Below are 13,960 nucleotides of genomic sequence, written 5' to 3'. Positions count from 1 at the left end.
TACCCAGACTCGGTCATTGAACGGTGTGGCCACGCATTAACAGACCGAAGTCCTTAAGAGCTTGTCCTGCAGAGCTTTATTTGAAGGAGCCACACAAAAGACCACCGCTTCACTTCCACAGCTTCTTGATAGACATGTTTTTCTCGCTGTCCTTCTGCATGACCTGGAGAGAGAAAGCATTAGGTTACAAACTGAGCCGACACACGCTCTTTTCCCACTGCTCCAGAGACCCCGTCCACCAAGGCCGGAAGGTAGAGGCCTGTACCTTGGCTACTGCCATCTCAAAGTCCTCCTGCGTGACGTGGACTCGCCGCTCCCGCAGGGCATACATGCCGGCTTCGGTGCACACACCCTGAGCGGAGAAAGGAAGCCAGGCACTGTTGCCGTATGCCCTCAAACTCGGACCTTTCTGCCTCTGCCCCTCTCAACTCGGGCTCTCCGATTACCTTTACTTCAGCCCCTGACGCTCCAGGCATGAGCTCGGCAATCTTCCGCAGGTTGATCCCCCGGGTCAGGTTCATTTTCCGAGAATGAATCTTCAAAATGTCCAGCCGGGCCTGGAGAAGAGAGAGGAAAAGCCTGAGCCCCGTGGCCTCCCCGCCACAGCCGGAGCCGCTCCCAGCGCTGCCCGTCACAAACCTCCTCATTGGGGGGTGGGAATTCAATTTTCCTGTCGATGCGCCCAGGGCGGAGCAGCGCCGAGTCCAGGATGTCGATCCTGTTAGTAGCCATGATGACCTGAGTGGAGAAAGCGGCGTGGTGGCATCAACCGAGCCCTTCCTCGGGCTCACCTCACCCAGGGCCTCTCCTTGGACACCACCTCACCTTGATATTCTTGGTGGCCTCAAAGCCATCCAGCTGGTTGAGCAGCTCCAGCATTGTGCGCTGCACCTCACTGTCCCCTCCGGAACCCCCCTCCAGCCGTGAGGAGCCAATGGAGTCGATCTCATCCATGAAGATGATGGAAGGAGCATGTTCCCGTGCCATGACAAACAGCTCCCTCACCATTCTTGCCCCTGTGCAGAGGCCAGGCGGGCGTTAAGGAGGCAATGAGCTCCCTACCCTTACTTCCCCCCACTCGCTTCTTCGTTTTCAGGTGTCTAGTCAGTTACCTTCCCCGATGAATTTCTGTACCAATTCAGAGCCAGAGACACGAATAAAGGTACAGTCTGTATGATGAGCCACAGCCCGGGCCAACAGTGTCTTCCCAGTGCCTGGGGGCCCATATAGCAGCACCCCCTAGAGAGAAACGGGAGAACTCAGGGCAGAAGCCAGCCCCCACACCACACTCCGTGAACATTTCCTGAGCGCTCGCTCTGGGCTAGGTCTCACACTAGATGCTAGGAGCGTAAGTACCGAATGCCAAGGTCCCTCATAAAGCTTCTTTCTGAACCACCTCAGTGCTGCTGCGGCAGCCCTCTCCCCCAGCCCCTCTTCCACGGGGAGGGCCAGCTTAAGCGGGGTCCAGTCTGTCCTGAGCCCTGTGCTCACTCTGGCCGGGACAGGACGAACAGTAACAGCAGGGCCCTCCCGCAGAAGCCTTGCTTCTCACCTTGGGCTGTGCGATGCCCAGCGCTTCAAAGAGCTCGGGATGCTTGACAGGCAGCTCGATCACTTCTTTGATCTCCTTTATCTGCTTGTCCAGTCCACCGATCATCTCATAGGTTGAATCTGGCACTTTCTCCACCATCATCAGTGACACCAGGGGATCTACCTTGTTGGGCAATATCTTGTGCAGAGTGTAGCTGTCGTTTCTTAGAGCCACTCGGCAATTGGGTGTCACCTGGGCAGGAGGAGAGACTTCAGCAAGTGTTGTGGGGAGAGCTGACCCCAACCCCCCACATGCCACACTCACATCGTTGATGTCGATGTTCTTGTCCACATCTACAACAAACTTGCCTTCGGGATGCACCTAAAGAAACGAGGGCTCGTGACCTTTCCCGACGGCCACTAAACCACCCACCTTGCCCAGGAAGACCTAGGAGTCCTAAAAGAACAGTAACAGGTGTCCCGGCAAGGCTACACACAAAGGTATGGGAACGCCCTGGGCATTGGGCTGCTTCCTGGGGGCCATGGTGTCTTTACCTTAACCAACACTTTCTTCTTATCCATGGCCCGGACTACTTCCCCTACATAGGAGCCCTGTTCCTGCAGCAGCTGTAGCTCTTCCCGCAGTAGGCGAACTGGATGGGAAAGAGTCAGGGGTCACTCAGCTGCTTTGGTGTCCCCTCTCCCGTGAGTCAATTCAGTATGCGTGAATTAAGCACCATTTTAAAGTTTTGGAAGAAAGGCCACAAAAAGAAAGTCAAAACTTAGGTCTTCAAGGGAGTTACAATGGAGCTCAGGAGAGGCATGCGCATGAACAACCATAAAACAGTGCAAAGCATGACCTTGGATTCTAGGAGAAAACAATAAGCACCAAATGTGACGTCTCAATTTAGGGAAATCTGAACAATCAGACCTCGGACAAAATGCCCATATAGTCTTCCCATCTTTTCCTCCTCACCTTTTGCATTAAGCTCATTCCTCTGTGCCTGCAGCCTCCGGAGATTCTGGCTCTTGTCATTCACAATCAGCTGTGGAGGATAAGAAACAGAACAGAAAATATTAGAAGATTCAACTCTTGGCTAAGATCCTCAAGGCTGGTGTGAGCCGAGTGACAGAAGAGTACAAGGCACCTGAACGTTACAGATTGTCTAACGTGATCCTAATGACGCTATCCTTTCTTCCAAGATTCCCCCTGGGACCAAGGGCAGGCCTCAAAACAGGCTAGTTGTCCTAATGCTGGTCCAGGAATTATAAGCCCTAATGGAGAAATGTTACAGCTGGCTGTCATAGTTAATTTCTCACGGGTCAATAACATGGTAGAGTGAAAAGATCATTGGGTCAGAAGGCTAAATTCTAACCGCACTGCTGCCAATTAATAGGTAGATAAAGCTAAGGAAAGCCATTTAAAAGGTCTGTTACCAAACTGTAAGTACACATGGGTAACATCACCTATCCTGCCTCTTTTCAGGACTAGCATGAAGAACAAACGAAATCACCTGTAAAAGCACTTCAAAAATGATAAACCTGATAGCTGCAAAAGTACCAAGAGTTCAGAAATTGTCCTTGTGGTTGTCCTTCAACATTTTCCTTCAATATTATCCTTCAACATTTTCCTCATTGCTGTAGTTCTTGCTCGATCTGTCGGCTAGAGCTCTGGGTTGCCCAATTTTCATTCAGTCCCATGGAATCAGCATTATACAGACTGGGCAACTGTCTGCCCTCCTCCTCTCACCCTGCCCCAACCCCAGTGTGCTAAATCTTTTCTGAGCTTGTCTTCTCTTTTATAAGAAACCCACTCATTCAGGCTTCTTCTAAAAAGAACGATCTTTGGCTAAAAGGAACCTTTTAGGTTAAAATTTGACTCTTCACGATGTATAATAAACTGAAAATTGATTACTTTCAAAGGGGTGGGAGTGAAGAGAAACCAGAGACAACTTGTATACTTGTTATGGTTGACTAGTTATTTCTTCCACTGCGCCCCCAGGGGAATAATATGGATTGGTAGACACATGCTCCATCAATCCTTCACCCCTTTCTACCTAGAAGGGGGATGCCTCTGGACCTCTGGAGTCCGTGCTCACCTGCAATTCTTCAATCTTGGACAGATAATATTGGCGGAGTCCACTGCCTGCTTTTCCCTCTTCCAGCTCCATCTGAAGACACAGTGTAATTATTGAAAAGGCTAAAAATCCAAGGGAAAATCCCATTTCCAGCCCGGACTTTGGAGGAATGATGTGGGTTCGAATTTCTCAGTCCATCTCTTTAGAACCCTCCACTCCCATGACTAAACTAAAAGCAGAATAAGAGTGCCGCCTACCTCATAAGACTTTCAGGAGGATCAAGAGACAACATACACGGGAGTGCTTTGTAACGAATCAAGCGCTACAGAAACCCGAGGTATCATTACTTACAAGCGGAGCCACCAGGAGGATCGGGGGCCCTGCCTCCTGCGACTCGCGGACGGGCCGGTTTCCGTTCCCACCCTTCCCCTCACCCACTCTGGCTTCCACGGGGTCCTGTCTTTCTCTCCCGGCCCTTACCCGCCGGGGGCGGCACTGACACAGCAGATCCAGTCCCAGGCAGGGCCCCCTCTGGATTGGTCCGCCCAACCCCGACTCACCCGACCCTCTTGCCCCCAGCTGGCAGTCCACCTCGGATCACGCCTTCTTCGCATCGAGCCCCCAGTCCCCGCCCGGCCGCCGCAGCCGCCATACCTGCTCCGGTCCGTCAAGCGCCATCTTCCCTCTCCCGCAGAGACCGCCGGCATCTGAGCCGCCTTGGCGCGCAGGCGCAGAAGCAGGGGTTAGGGGCCCGACAACCCTGGCAGAGAAGAGTTCCGGGTCAATGGGCGGGTTGTGCGGCGAGAAGTTTACAAAAACAGAGGCCATGATGGGAAGGTGGCTACGCGAGGTCAGGCGCTTTGGAAAGAGATGAAGAGGCCACAGAATTCCTAAATTTTGCTCCCTAGTAACTCAGTTTTAATTCAGGTAATCTGTTCCTCTGGCCCCAACTTCCAACTTACTGTACTTGAGGCCACGCTCAAAATGGCGGACACTTGGAGCCGGGGACGCAAGCGACGCAAGCGGAAGCGGAAGTACGTGTGCTGCTCACACGTGCCGCTACCCGAGTAGTGAAAAAGGTGCTGGGGGTAGGTGTTTGCCGCACCGAAGTGGATTGTAGCGCTTCGGGAAGAGGCTTTTCGATTTCTACCTTGTTTCCAGATTGAGTGACACTACTCCCACACACCCCGTTCCACCATGGGCAAGAAAGGCAAAGTCGGGAAGAGCCGGAGGGACAAGTTCTATCATCTGGCGAAGGAGACCGGTGAGTCAGGGCCCGCGCCGTTGCCACCAAGGGAGAGAGCGAACGAATGACCTTTTCGATTCGCCCCTTTCCGAATATTGAGTTTGAATTTTGAAGACGGGGTGGTGGGTTGTGAGACCGCAGAACTCCTGGGAAAACGCCCCGCCGAGTTTAACGTTTTGTCGGTGCCCCCAGGTTACCGCTCCCGCTCTGCTTTCAAGCTGATCCAGTTAAATCGCCGCTTTCAGTTTCTGCAGAAAGCCCGAGCCTTGCTGGACCTGTGTGCTGCGCCAGGGGGATGGTGCGTAACAGCCGGTACCTGTGGCTCTTCATGGCTGTTCCTTGGTTTCCGGCCTTGGAGGACTGAGAGTTGCATTGGGGGAGGGAGGAATGCGGTAACAGTATCAGCCTCAAACTTCTCTATTGTAGACGTGGGTCGCAAAGAAAAGGTTTGAAACGTGTATCTTACATGCTCTGGCCAGTGCACCTGATAGCGGTTCTAATACACATGGTGAGAGTTCACATTGTCAAGAGAGGAAAAGGAACGGTCTTGGATTATTTTAATCGTTATTATTCTTTTATAGGTTGCAGGTGGCTGCTAAATTTATGCCTGTATCCAGCCTTATTGTGGGTGAGTAACAGGTGGCCCTCCTGAGGGTTTAAAGGGGTGGGAGTGTGAGATACTGATTGTATTCTACGTTTTCTTTCTCCCTGCTTGAGGCAGGCTTTTGGAATTCTCTGACCTGATTTCTTCCAGGAGTGGACCTGGTTCCAATCAAGCCTCTTCCCAATGTGGTGACACTCCAGGAGGACATCACAACGGAACGCTGTAGGCAGGTAACAGGAATCTATCTCTCTCTCTCTCTCTCTCTCTCTCTGGTTTACATGCACGCAGCCACATCTGACTTCTCACTACCCACATCCCCTGAACGCAAGCTTTTTTCTGTGTAACATGCCTTGAGCAGTGTCTGCACATTCTGTATGACGAGGCTCGTGATATGCTTAGTCTCCACTGCAGGTTTTATTTTAATCAGGAATGAGGTGTTTAGAATTGGAAGTGCAGAGATATCATTGAAATCTTTTCCAGTAGGCTTCCTAGTAGAATGTAACTCCCTTGAAGATGTATTGTTGTTGTTGTTATTATTTTACTATTACATATTTTTATCATTGTGTCACCTGTGCCTGGCACAGGATTGGGCCCACTGTGGGCATTCAGCAAGTGACTGGGTAGACAAATAACTGGACCAGAGACCCCGTTCATAGTCATTTCTGTGTTCCTGTTGCTCTAGTCCCTCTTCTTCTCTGTAGGCCCTGAAGAAGGAGCTGAAGACCTGGAAAGTTGATGTTGTGCTCAACGATGGGGCCCCCAACGTTGGGGCTAGCTGGGTCCACGATGCCTATTCACAAGGTGCCAAGAGTGGGGAGCCTGGAGAGGAGAGTGGAGGTGGGCAAGCCCTCTCAGGCTGCAGAGGTCCTCAGCTAATTCTCTCTTTCCCACAGCCCACTTGACACTGATGGCTCTGCGTTTGGCTTGTGATTTTCTGGCCCGCGGTGGCTGCTTTATCACAAAGGTTTTTCGCTCTCGTGACTATCAGCCCCTACTGTGGATCTTCCAGCAGCTCTTTCGCCGTGTCCAGGCCACTAAGCCCCAAGCCTCCCGCCATGAATCTGCGGAGATCTTTGTAGTCTGCCAGGGTGGGCATCGCATTTTTGTTCTCGTGACTCGGTTTCTTAGCTGCCAAAGCACACTTGCTTATATATCGTATCGTCTTAGGATTCCTGGCTCCTGACAAGGTTGACAGTAAATTCTTTGACCCCAAATTTGCCTTCAAGGAGATTGAAGTTCAGGCCAAGACTGTTACCGAATTGGTGACTAAGAAGAAGCCAAAGGTGTGTTTGGGGAATGGGACCACTCTCAGGTTCTGGAACTCCGGGGAGGTTGGGCCTGGTGGTTCTTATAGACAGCTTAGAAGGGCCTTTTTAACTTTCTTTATTTCCCTCCCTAAGGCTGAAGGCTATGCTGAGGGCGACCTCACCCTTTATCACCGAACTTCAGTCACTGACTTTCTCCGAGCTGCCAACCCTGTTGACTTCCTCTCCAAAGCCAGCGAAGTGAGTCCTGAGATTTGAGGGGTGGAAGGAAGCCTCAGAAACGTGAGCCCCAAATCTCCCGATTCCTTTCCTTACTCCCAAACAGATCTTGCTAGATGATGAAGAGTTGGCACAGCATCCAGCCACCACTGAGGATGTGCGGGCCTGCTGTCAGGACATCAAAGTGCTAGGGCGCAAGGAACTTAGGTGTGTGGCAGGGGCGGGCATAGGTGCCAGGAGCCCCAAAGGCAGGGAAAGGCCTTTGAAGACGCAGCAGCGGTTTCTTCCTCAAGGCGTCATTTGAGGAATTCAGCTAGCATCGGATTTCTGGGAACAGGATGCTGCTGTGCTAGAGATTGGGAGGGCGGGGCCAAAAAGGGGGCAGGGGCGAAGAGGGAAACGGCAGGGTCAGTAACGGTATTTCTGGGGCAGATCCCTGCTGAACTGGAGAACGAAGCTTCGGCGGCACGTGGCCAAGAAGCTGAAAGAGCAGGCGAAGGCAATGGACATCAGGTGAGGAGGGAATTAGACCAGGGTAGGTGTTGACTGTGTGTCGGTGGGGAAGCGTGTTGAGAAAATAAGCAAAGTGCTTGGACCCCGCGGTCAGTCTTAGCTCGGGAGAGGAAGAGGAGGAGGCTGATGAAGAGTCAACAGCCGGGACTGTGCGGCAGCCCTCGAAGGAGGAAGAAGAGGAGGAGCAACTCGACCGGACCCTGGCGGAGATGAAGGCCCAGGAGGTGGCGGAATTAAAGAGGTGAGGGGAGTGGGGAGGCGTTTGGGGAGCCCCGCTGCGGAGCGCCTCGGTGTGTGAAGCTGGGGGAGGGGGTGAAGGCACAGATGGGGAACCTTTAGAGCTGGGCAGGCAGGATTCCTCAATTGTCCGTCCCCTCAGGAAGAAAAAGAAGCTGCTGCGTGAGCAGAGGAAACAGCGGGAGCGTGTGGAGCTGAAGATGGACCTTCCTGGGGTTTCTATTGCAGATGAGGGGGAGACTGGCATGTTCTCCCTGCGCACCATCCGGGGTCACCAGGTGAGGGTGGGGTTAGGGCACACTGAGGAGACCGAATGATCTCACTAGGTATTTGGACGTGGGGGGCACTGAATGTCTGTTTTAAGTGTGCTGAATGTTCATGGCTCACGTTTGCTGTGTTCACCCATAAAATGAGAGGGGCCTCATTTTTGGGGAGAGGAGACAGGGGAAAGAACCCAGAGCTTTGTGCCTGAAAAGCCAGGAAGAAACATACGACTAAAATGACGAGATTAGGGGCACCTGGGTGGCTCGGTCGGTTGAGCGTCCGACTTTGGCTCGGGTCATGATCTTGGGCTTTGTGAGTTTGAGCCCCACATCAGGCTCTGTGCTGACAGCTCAGAGCCCGCTTCACATTCTCTGTCTCTCTGCCCCTCCCCTGCTTGCACGATCAAAAAAATAAGTAACGTTTAAGGACATTTAAAATGATAAGCTCAGGAACGTTTATGAGTGGGATGTGCGTTTATTCTCATAGAACTAGAATATTAGAACTAAGAGACACTCTTTGCAGTAAGCTTAGGTGCTAGTAGATAGAGCCAGGGTAACTGGGATACCAGGACGCATGATGGTTTCCTTCGGAGGAGGGCAGCGTTCTTCCGTTCACCAAGCCCAAGTTAGCACCTTGACGCCATAGGCTGCTAGGTGGTGCTTTCTGCCAAATACTGGAGAACCTGCTTTTCTATCATAAAAGCAGCATCAACAAGCACAGTGAACTTTTGCGGCCCTTGTGGGAAGGGAAACCAGGTCATCTTTGGTACAAGTGCAGGAGGGAGAGAGCACGGTGGTTCTGGAGCAGACTGCCAGAGGAGTTCTTTGCCTTAGTTTCCTTCTCTGTGAAAGAATAATAGAACCTACTGACCAGGGTTTTGGGGACGAATCGAAAGAGGGTTGAGGCATAATCACTGCTAATGTGGTAAACTCGCAAGAACAGCTAGCTTTGTTATTAGGAAAATGGATTTTGAGGTTGAGTTTGTAACCGAAATCATTCTTGTTAGATGTATGTTGCCTGGGCTCTTTTATTCCGTGGAAACAAAACTTGTAGATTTATTTTCAGAAGGCAATGTGCTTTCTGAGAGTAATTTTTAAAGAATAACCAGCGTTTCAGACTATTTTAACGTTTGATGTTATATATAGGCTTTGGGGTGTTTTTTAAAATTTATTTCTGGTACTATTGGAAGACAGCGCGTGGGATAGTGGCCTGGTCTAGAACGGGAGGTGTTAAACATTTAGTCCTGTCACTTCTCTGTATCTGCCACAGCGTGTTTTCAAGCTCTGCTGATAACACAGCCGGGCGGGGGGAAGCAGTAGTATGTTCCTTAGGAGTACTCTTGATCTCTTTGTTTCTGTCAAACTCTAGTTGTTAGAGGAGGTAACACAAGGGGATATGAGTGCTGCGGACACATTTCTGTCTGATGTGCCAAGGGATGACATCTATGTATCAGATGTCGAGGATGACGACCCATCTGTGGACAGTGACTTGGATCCAGAGGAGCTGGCGGGAGTTGGAGGATCTCCGCGTCTAAAGGACCAAAAGCGGTAAGGGTGGCGGTGCGTGTGCAGGATGGAGTACTGACCCCCTCAGTGTGAGTTTTGAAGCACAGCTGGTCGTAGGCATTGCCAGAGGGTGTCAGGGAGCAGGTCCTCCGGGGCACCCATCCTCCACCCATTCTCCTTGGGTCTGCAGTGTACGATTTGCTGAAGTAGAAGATGGGGACAAAGAGGAAGAAGAGGAGAATCCGCTGCTGGTACCACTGGAGGAAAGGACGGTACTGCGGGAAGAACAAGCCAGTCTGTGGTTCTCTAAGGTAAGAAGAGGTTGGCAGCCCAGAAAGATAGGGAATGAGCGTTCCCTGGGAGAAAGGCGGCTTGAATATTCCCCTTCTCAATCACAGGATGGCTTCAGTGGGCTTGAGGATGATGCGGATGAGGCTCTGGAGATCAGTCAAGCCCAGCTGTTGTATGAGAGCCGTCGGAAGGGGCGGCAGCAGCTGCCACCTCCTTCCAGTTTGAAGACCGAGGAAAAACCTCCCCCGTGCCAGGAGAAGGATCCAGCAGGGGCAGGGGCTCCGTCAGAGGCAGAGGCCACCAGTGGGCCTGGCGGGGAAGAGAGAGATGGCAGCTCAGACAGCGATAGCAGCAGCAGCGAGGATGGGGGGAGGTGAGTGCCTGCAGGTGACAGGAGAAGGGATGAAAAAGCAGTGGTTGTGACCGTTTCTCCACGTTCGGGGTTTTCAGCTTTGGCTGTAGACCGTGAGTTTTAAGAAGTACCAACATTTCTGATTTAAGTGGTGTGCGGTATAGCCTGGGAGGGTGTTTTTGGAAGTTCAAGTCTTAAATAGGAAGCGTGATTGAGGCGTGAGGCAGGAGTGGGTCTGGGGAGTGGCAGAACAGTACATGATTGTCCCCCTTCTGCAGTTGGGAACCAAAGCATGGAAAGAAGCGAAGCCGTGGGCCTAAGTCAGATGAAGACGGGTTTGAGATTGTGCCCATCGAGGACCCAAGTGAGCTCCACGCCTTATGGAATGGGAGGCGACAATGGAAGTTTCCGTGTAAGGAAGGAGGCTTTGACATTGTCCCTTTTTCTCTCTAGTGAAACGTAGGATACTAGACCCTGAGGGCCTTGCCCTAGGTGCTATCATTGCTTCTTCCAAAAAGGCTAAACGAGACCTCATAGATGATTCCTTCAGCAGGTAAGAGGGCCAGAAAGTCATGAGAAGTGGCCCTGACTGGGGGTGGGTAAGGGGGTGATTTCTGCTTTAGGAAGCCTGGAGTGGTCCTCAGGGCTGCTGTTCTCTTTCTGCTTAGGTATACGTTTAACGAGGAGGAGGGAGAGCTCCCGGAGTGGTTTGTGCAGGAGGAAAAGCAGCACAGGGTACGGCAGCTGCCCATTGACAAGAAGGAGGTGGAACACTACCGCAGACGCTGGCGGGAAATCAATGCGCGTCCCATCAAGAAAGTTGCTGAGGCCAAAGCCAGAAAGAAACGGAGGGTAGGAGGGTAAACAGTGGGGCTGCCTGAGTGCAGGGAAGGGCGCTGGGAAAAGGTCTCACTGAGCATCTACCCCCCACCCCCACCCAACAGATGCTAAAGAAGCTGGAGCAAACCAAGAAGAAGGCAGAGGCTGTGGTGAACACCGTGGACATCTCTGAACGAGAGAAAGTGGCTCAGCTTAGGAGGTGAGGGAGAGGCATCACCCTCAAAAGTACATGGGGTTGAAAAGTAGCAGGAAGCCTTGAACCTGTTCCTTCCATTTACAGCCTCTACAAGAAGGCTGGGCTCGGCAGGGAGAAACGCCAAGTCACCTATGTTGTAGCCAAAAAAGGTGTGGGCCGCAAAGTGCGCCGGCCAGCTGGGGTCAGAGGTCACTTCAAAGTGGTGGACTCAAGGATGAAGAAGGACCAAAGAGCACAACAAAGGAAAGAGCAGAAGAAAAAACACAGACGGAAGTGAGCAGAGAGAGCCTCTGAGAAGACAGTGTGAGGACTCGGGTGATTCTGGCCCCCCTGGTACCAGCTACAGTCTCGTTTGCATCCCGGTCAGCGGGTGGACGCACAGGTGGGGTGCCTAGAACTCTCAAGGTGGTCCTGCGTGGTGAGATGTCCTCCTGCCTGAAGGCAGGTGTCGGATCCGTCCTGTGGGGGTATTGAACACACATACCTTTTTTTAAGGTTAGTGTTGGGGTGGCATATTCAGTATCGCTGGTCTTCCCCCAGCCTCCTCCAGTCATCCAAATAAAAACCAGGGTACTTTTTTTTCCTGACATTTTAGTTCCCATTAAGCGTTAACTCAAACACCTGGGTGTTCACACCATGTGCTGCACTGTTCTAAATCCTACTTTGTATGTACTCACTGTGAAGTACAAATGACAAACAATCCACAGGTCCCAGTAGTAAAACATTTACTAGAGCAAGCAGAAAGGAATGCACATCTTAAAGAAACCTTCACAAAGTCACAAAATTCGAAGGATGTATATTTCTTTTCCTTTTATAAACAAGATAGAACAAAAATCAAAATCATTTCAGCAAAAAATTTTTCTACCATTGTGGCAAGTTAAAAAAAAAATACAATGAAATAGAAGACACTTTAAAAGCTGTCAGAGTTTTTGTTTAAATTTAGCAACACTTCAGACCTGGAGCAGTCTTGTTTCCAGGATCATCTTTTCCTCTTGAAGGGCAGAGGTTCTGGGTCTGGCAGGCGACTGCTGCTTCCTGTCTCAGGACTGGATACAAACCTGGCTGGGGAACCTGACCATGGACTCCCACTTAGAATCAGACATCTCCCTTCCCTGCAAAGTCTAGAAGCACCAAAATGCTTCCCCAAATCTCTAACAAACACTTCAGTGGGTTGGGTTTGCAGAAAGCCAACTCCTAAAAGGGACTGCCTGGCCACACAGCTAAGAAAAAGAATTTTATTTGTAGATGTTTATAAGGTGACAGTTTAGTAAAAAATATACGCTACATATAATATAAACCTAGAGTGAGTTTTGTGCCCTAGAAGGCCCTTTCTTCCAAGGTATTCCCAACTGACCTTGACAACTCACCCAGAGCCCAAAAGGAAGTTCCCAGCGCTCGCTGCTTACAAGGACCAAAGCAGCTTGCTAAGAAGACATCTGAAAACTGATCCAGATGAAAGGGTAATGTCTCCAAGCTTCAGCTATCCACTAAAGGCAGGGGGTCCTTATACCGTGGGCCCCAACCCAGCCCTGAGACACCTAGTTACCAAAAATCTTTCTAAAAATAAAATTAAAGACAATTCCACACTTCAGCACATACCCTCTAACTGTCCCATCGACTTTTCTTGCGCTTGGGTGGCTCGGGGACAGCAAAACCGTCAGCTGTCTTATCTGTCTTGCTGTCCATCTTGTCCATCTTGCTGTCCACCTTGGGGTCCACCTTGCTCTCACGATTGCAACCTTCTTTCCTGCTTTCACCGTTCCGACCATCGTTTGCGCCTCGGCTCTCTCCATGTCGGCCTCCACCTCCTCCATGTCTGTTCTCCCCGTGACGGTGACCATCAGCATGACGGCTGCCGCTTTCTGGGTAGCGGTATCCATCTCCATGGCGACCACCATCTCCGTGACGTGGGCTGTCGCCATGCCGATTGCCACTCTCTCCGTGACTGTGGCGGCTGCCACCCCGATTTTCAGTATATCTCTCTCTCTTCCCGTTGCCTCCCCCAGGCCCTTCTCGGCTGTTATTCCCTGAAGCTGTGTTGTTGACTCCCTGGGCTCCAGTGGAAGGGTAGGTCACTGGAGCACTGCTGAGGTTCCCGGTGTTGCCAAAGCCTGGGATGCCCTTGGCGGCGCTGGCAATGGGGCTGTCTGGACTGTTATGGCCCTGTTGGGCTGAATTAGTTGGAACAGAATTCAAGCTCCCTGCACTAGTCCATCCACTTGCCCCAGCAGCAGAGCTTCCTGCCTTCTGGTTGCTTAAGCTGGCAGCAACAAAGTGACTCTTGTACTGTGACTAAAAGAGAGACAACAGGAGTAGGTAAGATAGCGGGCTCAAGAAAATTGGACAAGTAAGCTTGGCAATAGAAGGTACACAAATTCTATGCTATCCTGGCACGATGATTTGAGCATCCTGATGGCCCCGTTACTCTGTGGTCTCTCTGTTCCTCTATTAATGAGAGAGAATAAACCTAGGGATCTAACTGAAACATCACTGAGGGCAGATAAAATGTATAAATTAAGGCTCAGCTGGTTAGCCAGCCAACTGGAGGAGTAAGTATAGAAGATGTGTTCAGAATTCATAAGAACTACAGAATCAAACTTGTCTTAGCTGGAAAATGGCAATTACTCTCAATCCGATTACAACAGTCTTAGAGGCAGGCAAACTCTTGGCTGTGGAGGCAGGGAGGGAACACCAGCCCTGCTGCAGCACAACAGTCCTGGGCTTTGGGATGACGGAGGTCAGTGACCAGCAGGAGGAGATTCCCTAGCTTCTACACCTACACCTCTAGGTAAGCTACCACTAAGTTTATACTCAAAACTG

The 13,960-nt window shown here is 51.2% G+C and overlaps 3 protein-coding genes across 6 annotated transcripts in view; 1 reads left to right on the top strand and 2 right to left on the bottom strand.

Annotated features, from left to right (window-relative positions):
* Positions 1 to 53: 53 nt before the first annotated feature.
* On the bottom strand, positions 54 to 4,548 carry PSMC5 (proteasome 26S subunit, ATPase 5). Of its 3 annotated transcripts, none has more exons than XM_060645726.3 (12): positions 4,263 to 4,548; positions 3,630 to 3,701; positions 2,507 to 2,576; positions 2,086 to 2,183; positions 1,856 to 1,912; positions 1,553 to 1,783; positions 1,113 to 1,239; positions 826 to 1,016; positions 640 to 738; positions 447 to 557; positions 266 to 352; positions 54 to 163 (listed from the first exon to the last, which is right to left on the bottom strand). In XM_060645726.3, exons 1-12 carry the CDS (start codon positions 4,434 to 4,436, stop codon positions 110 to 112), a joined length of 1,371 nt encoding a protein of 456 aa, XP_060501709.1. In that variant the 5' UTR covers positions 4,437 to 4,548; the 3' UTR covers positions 54 to 109. The 3 variants fall into 3 exon arrangements, with proteins under 3 accessions (XP_060501709.1, XP_060501710.2, XP_060501711.1); XM_060645727.3 differs by having other exon boundaries at positions 4,169 to 4,302; XM_060645728.3 differs by lacking the exon at positions 4,263 to 4,548 and adding an exon at positions 3,866 to 3,904.
* Positions 4,549 to 4,665: 117 nt separating this feature from the next.
* FTSJ3 (FtsJ RNA 2'-O-methyltransferase 3) lies at positions 4,666 to 12,034 on the top strand. The gene is made up of 20 exons (XM_060645717.2): positions 4,666 to 4,872; positions 5,047 to 5,152; positions 5,436 to 5,482; positions 5,609 to 5,688; positions 6,160 to 6,259; positions 6,352 to 6,546; positions 6,626 to 6,741; positions 6,859 to 6,963; positions 7,049 to 7,149; positions 7,375 to 7,455; positions 7,550 to 7,696; positions 7,835 to 7,970; positions 9,325 to 9,503; positions 9,652 to 9,772; positions 9,860 to 10,125; positions 10,383 to 10,468; positions 10,558 to 10,657; positions 10,773 to 10,956; positions 11,049 to 11,143; positions 11,225 to 12,034. Exons 1-20 carry the CDS (start codon positions 4,806 to 4,808, stop codon positions 11,415 to 11,417), a joined length of 2,505 nt encoding a protein of 834 aa, XP_060501700.1. The 5' UTR covers positions 4,666 to 4,805; the 3' UTR covers positions 11,418 to 12,034.
* The window catches only part of DDX42 (DEAD-box helicase 42), a 39,497-nt gene continuing 37,385 nt past the window's right edge, over positions 11,849 to 13,960 (bottom strand). For both annotated transcript variants that reach the window (XM_078438302.2, XM_078438303.2), the window contains one exon: positions 11,849 to 13,432. In XM_078438302.2, the coding sequence (XP_078294428.1) occupies positions 12,743 to 13,432 (690 nt within the window). In that variant the 3' untranslated portion in view covers positions 11,849 to 12,742. The remainder of the gene's footprint in view (positions 13,433 to 13,960) is intronic.

The sequence above is a fragment of the Panthera onca genome, chromosome E1, assembly GCF_046562875.1.
Source record: "Panthera onca isolate mPanOnc1 chromosome E1, mPanOnc1 haplotype 2, whole genome shotgun sequence".
NCBI lineage: Eukaryota > Metazoa > Chordata > Mammalia > Carnivora > Felidae > Panthera > Panthera onca.
The sequence above is the reverse complement of the archived record's forward strand: the minus strand, read 5'-3'. Positions and strand labels throughout refer to the sequence as shown.

What these genes read in the sequence shown, in the direction of transcription:
- PSMC5 (XM_060645726.3), bottom strand. Translation starts at nt 4,436, where the DNA reads ATGGCCTCTGTTTTTGTAAACTTCTCGCCGCACAACCCGCCCATTGAC. An exon ending in GAATGAGCTTAATGCAAAAG is followed by an intron (nt 2,184 to 2,506) that starts GTGAGGAGGAAA and finishes TTTCCCATCCAG; the next exon opens with TTCGCCTACTGCGGGAAGAG. An exon ending in TCCCACCCCCCAATGAGGAG is followed by an intron (nt 558 to 639) that starts GTTTGTGACGGG and finishes TCTCTTCTCCAG; the next exon opens with GCCCGGCTGGACATTTTGAA.
- FTSJ3 (XM_060645717.2), top strand. Translation starts at nt 4,806, where the DNA reads ATGGGCAAGAAAGGCAAAGTCGGGAAGAGCCGGAGGGACAAGTTCTAT. An exon ending in TGTGCTGCGCCAGGGGGATG is followed by an intron (nt 5,153 to 5,435) that starts GTGCGTAACAGC and finishes ATTCTTTTATAG; the next exon opens with GTTGCAGGTGGCTGCTAAAT. An exon ending in TGACTAAGAAGAAGCCAAAG is followed by an intron (nt 6,742 to 6,858) that starts GTGTGTTTGGGG and finishes TCCCTCCCTAAG; the next exon opens with GCTGAAGGCTATGCTGAGGG.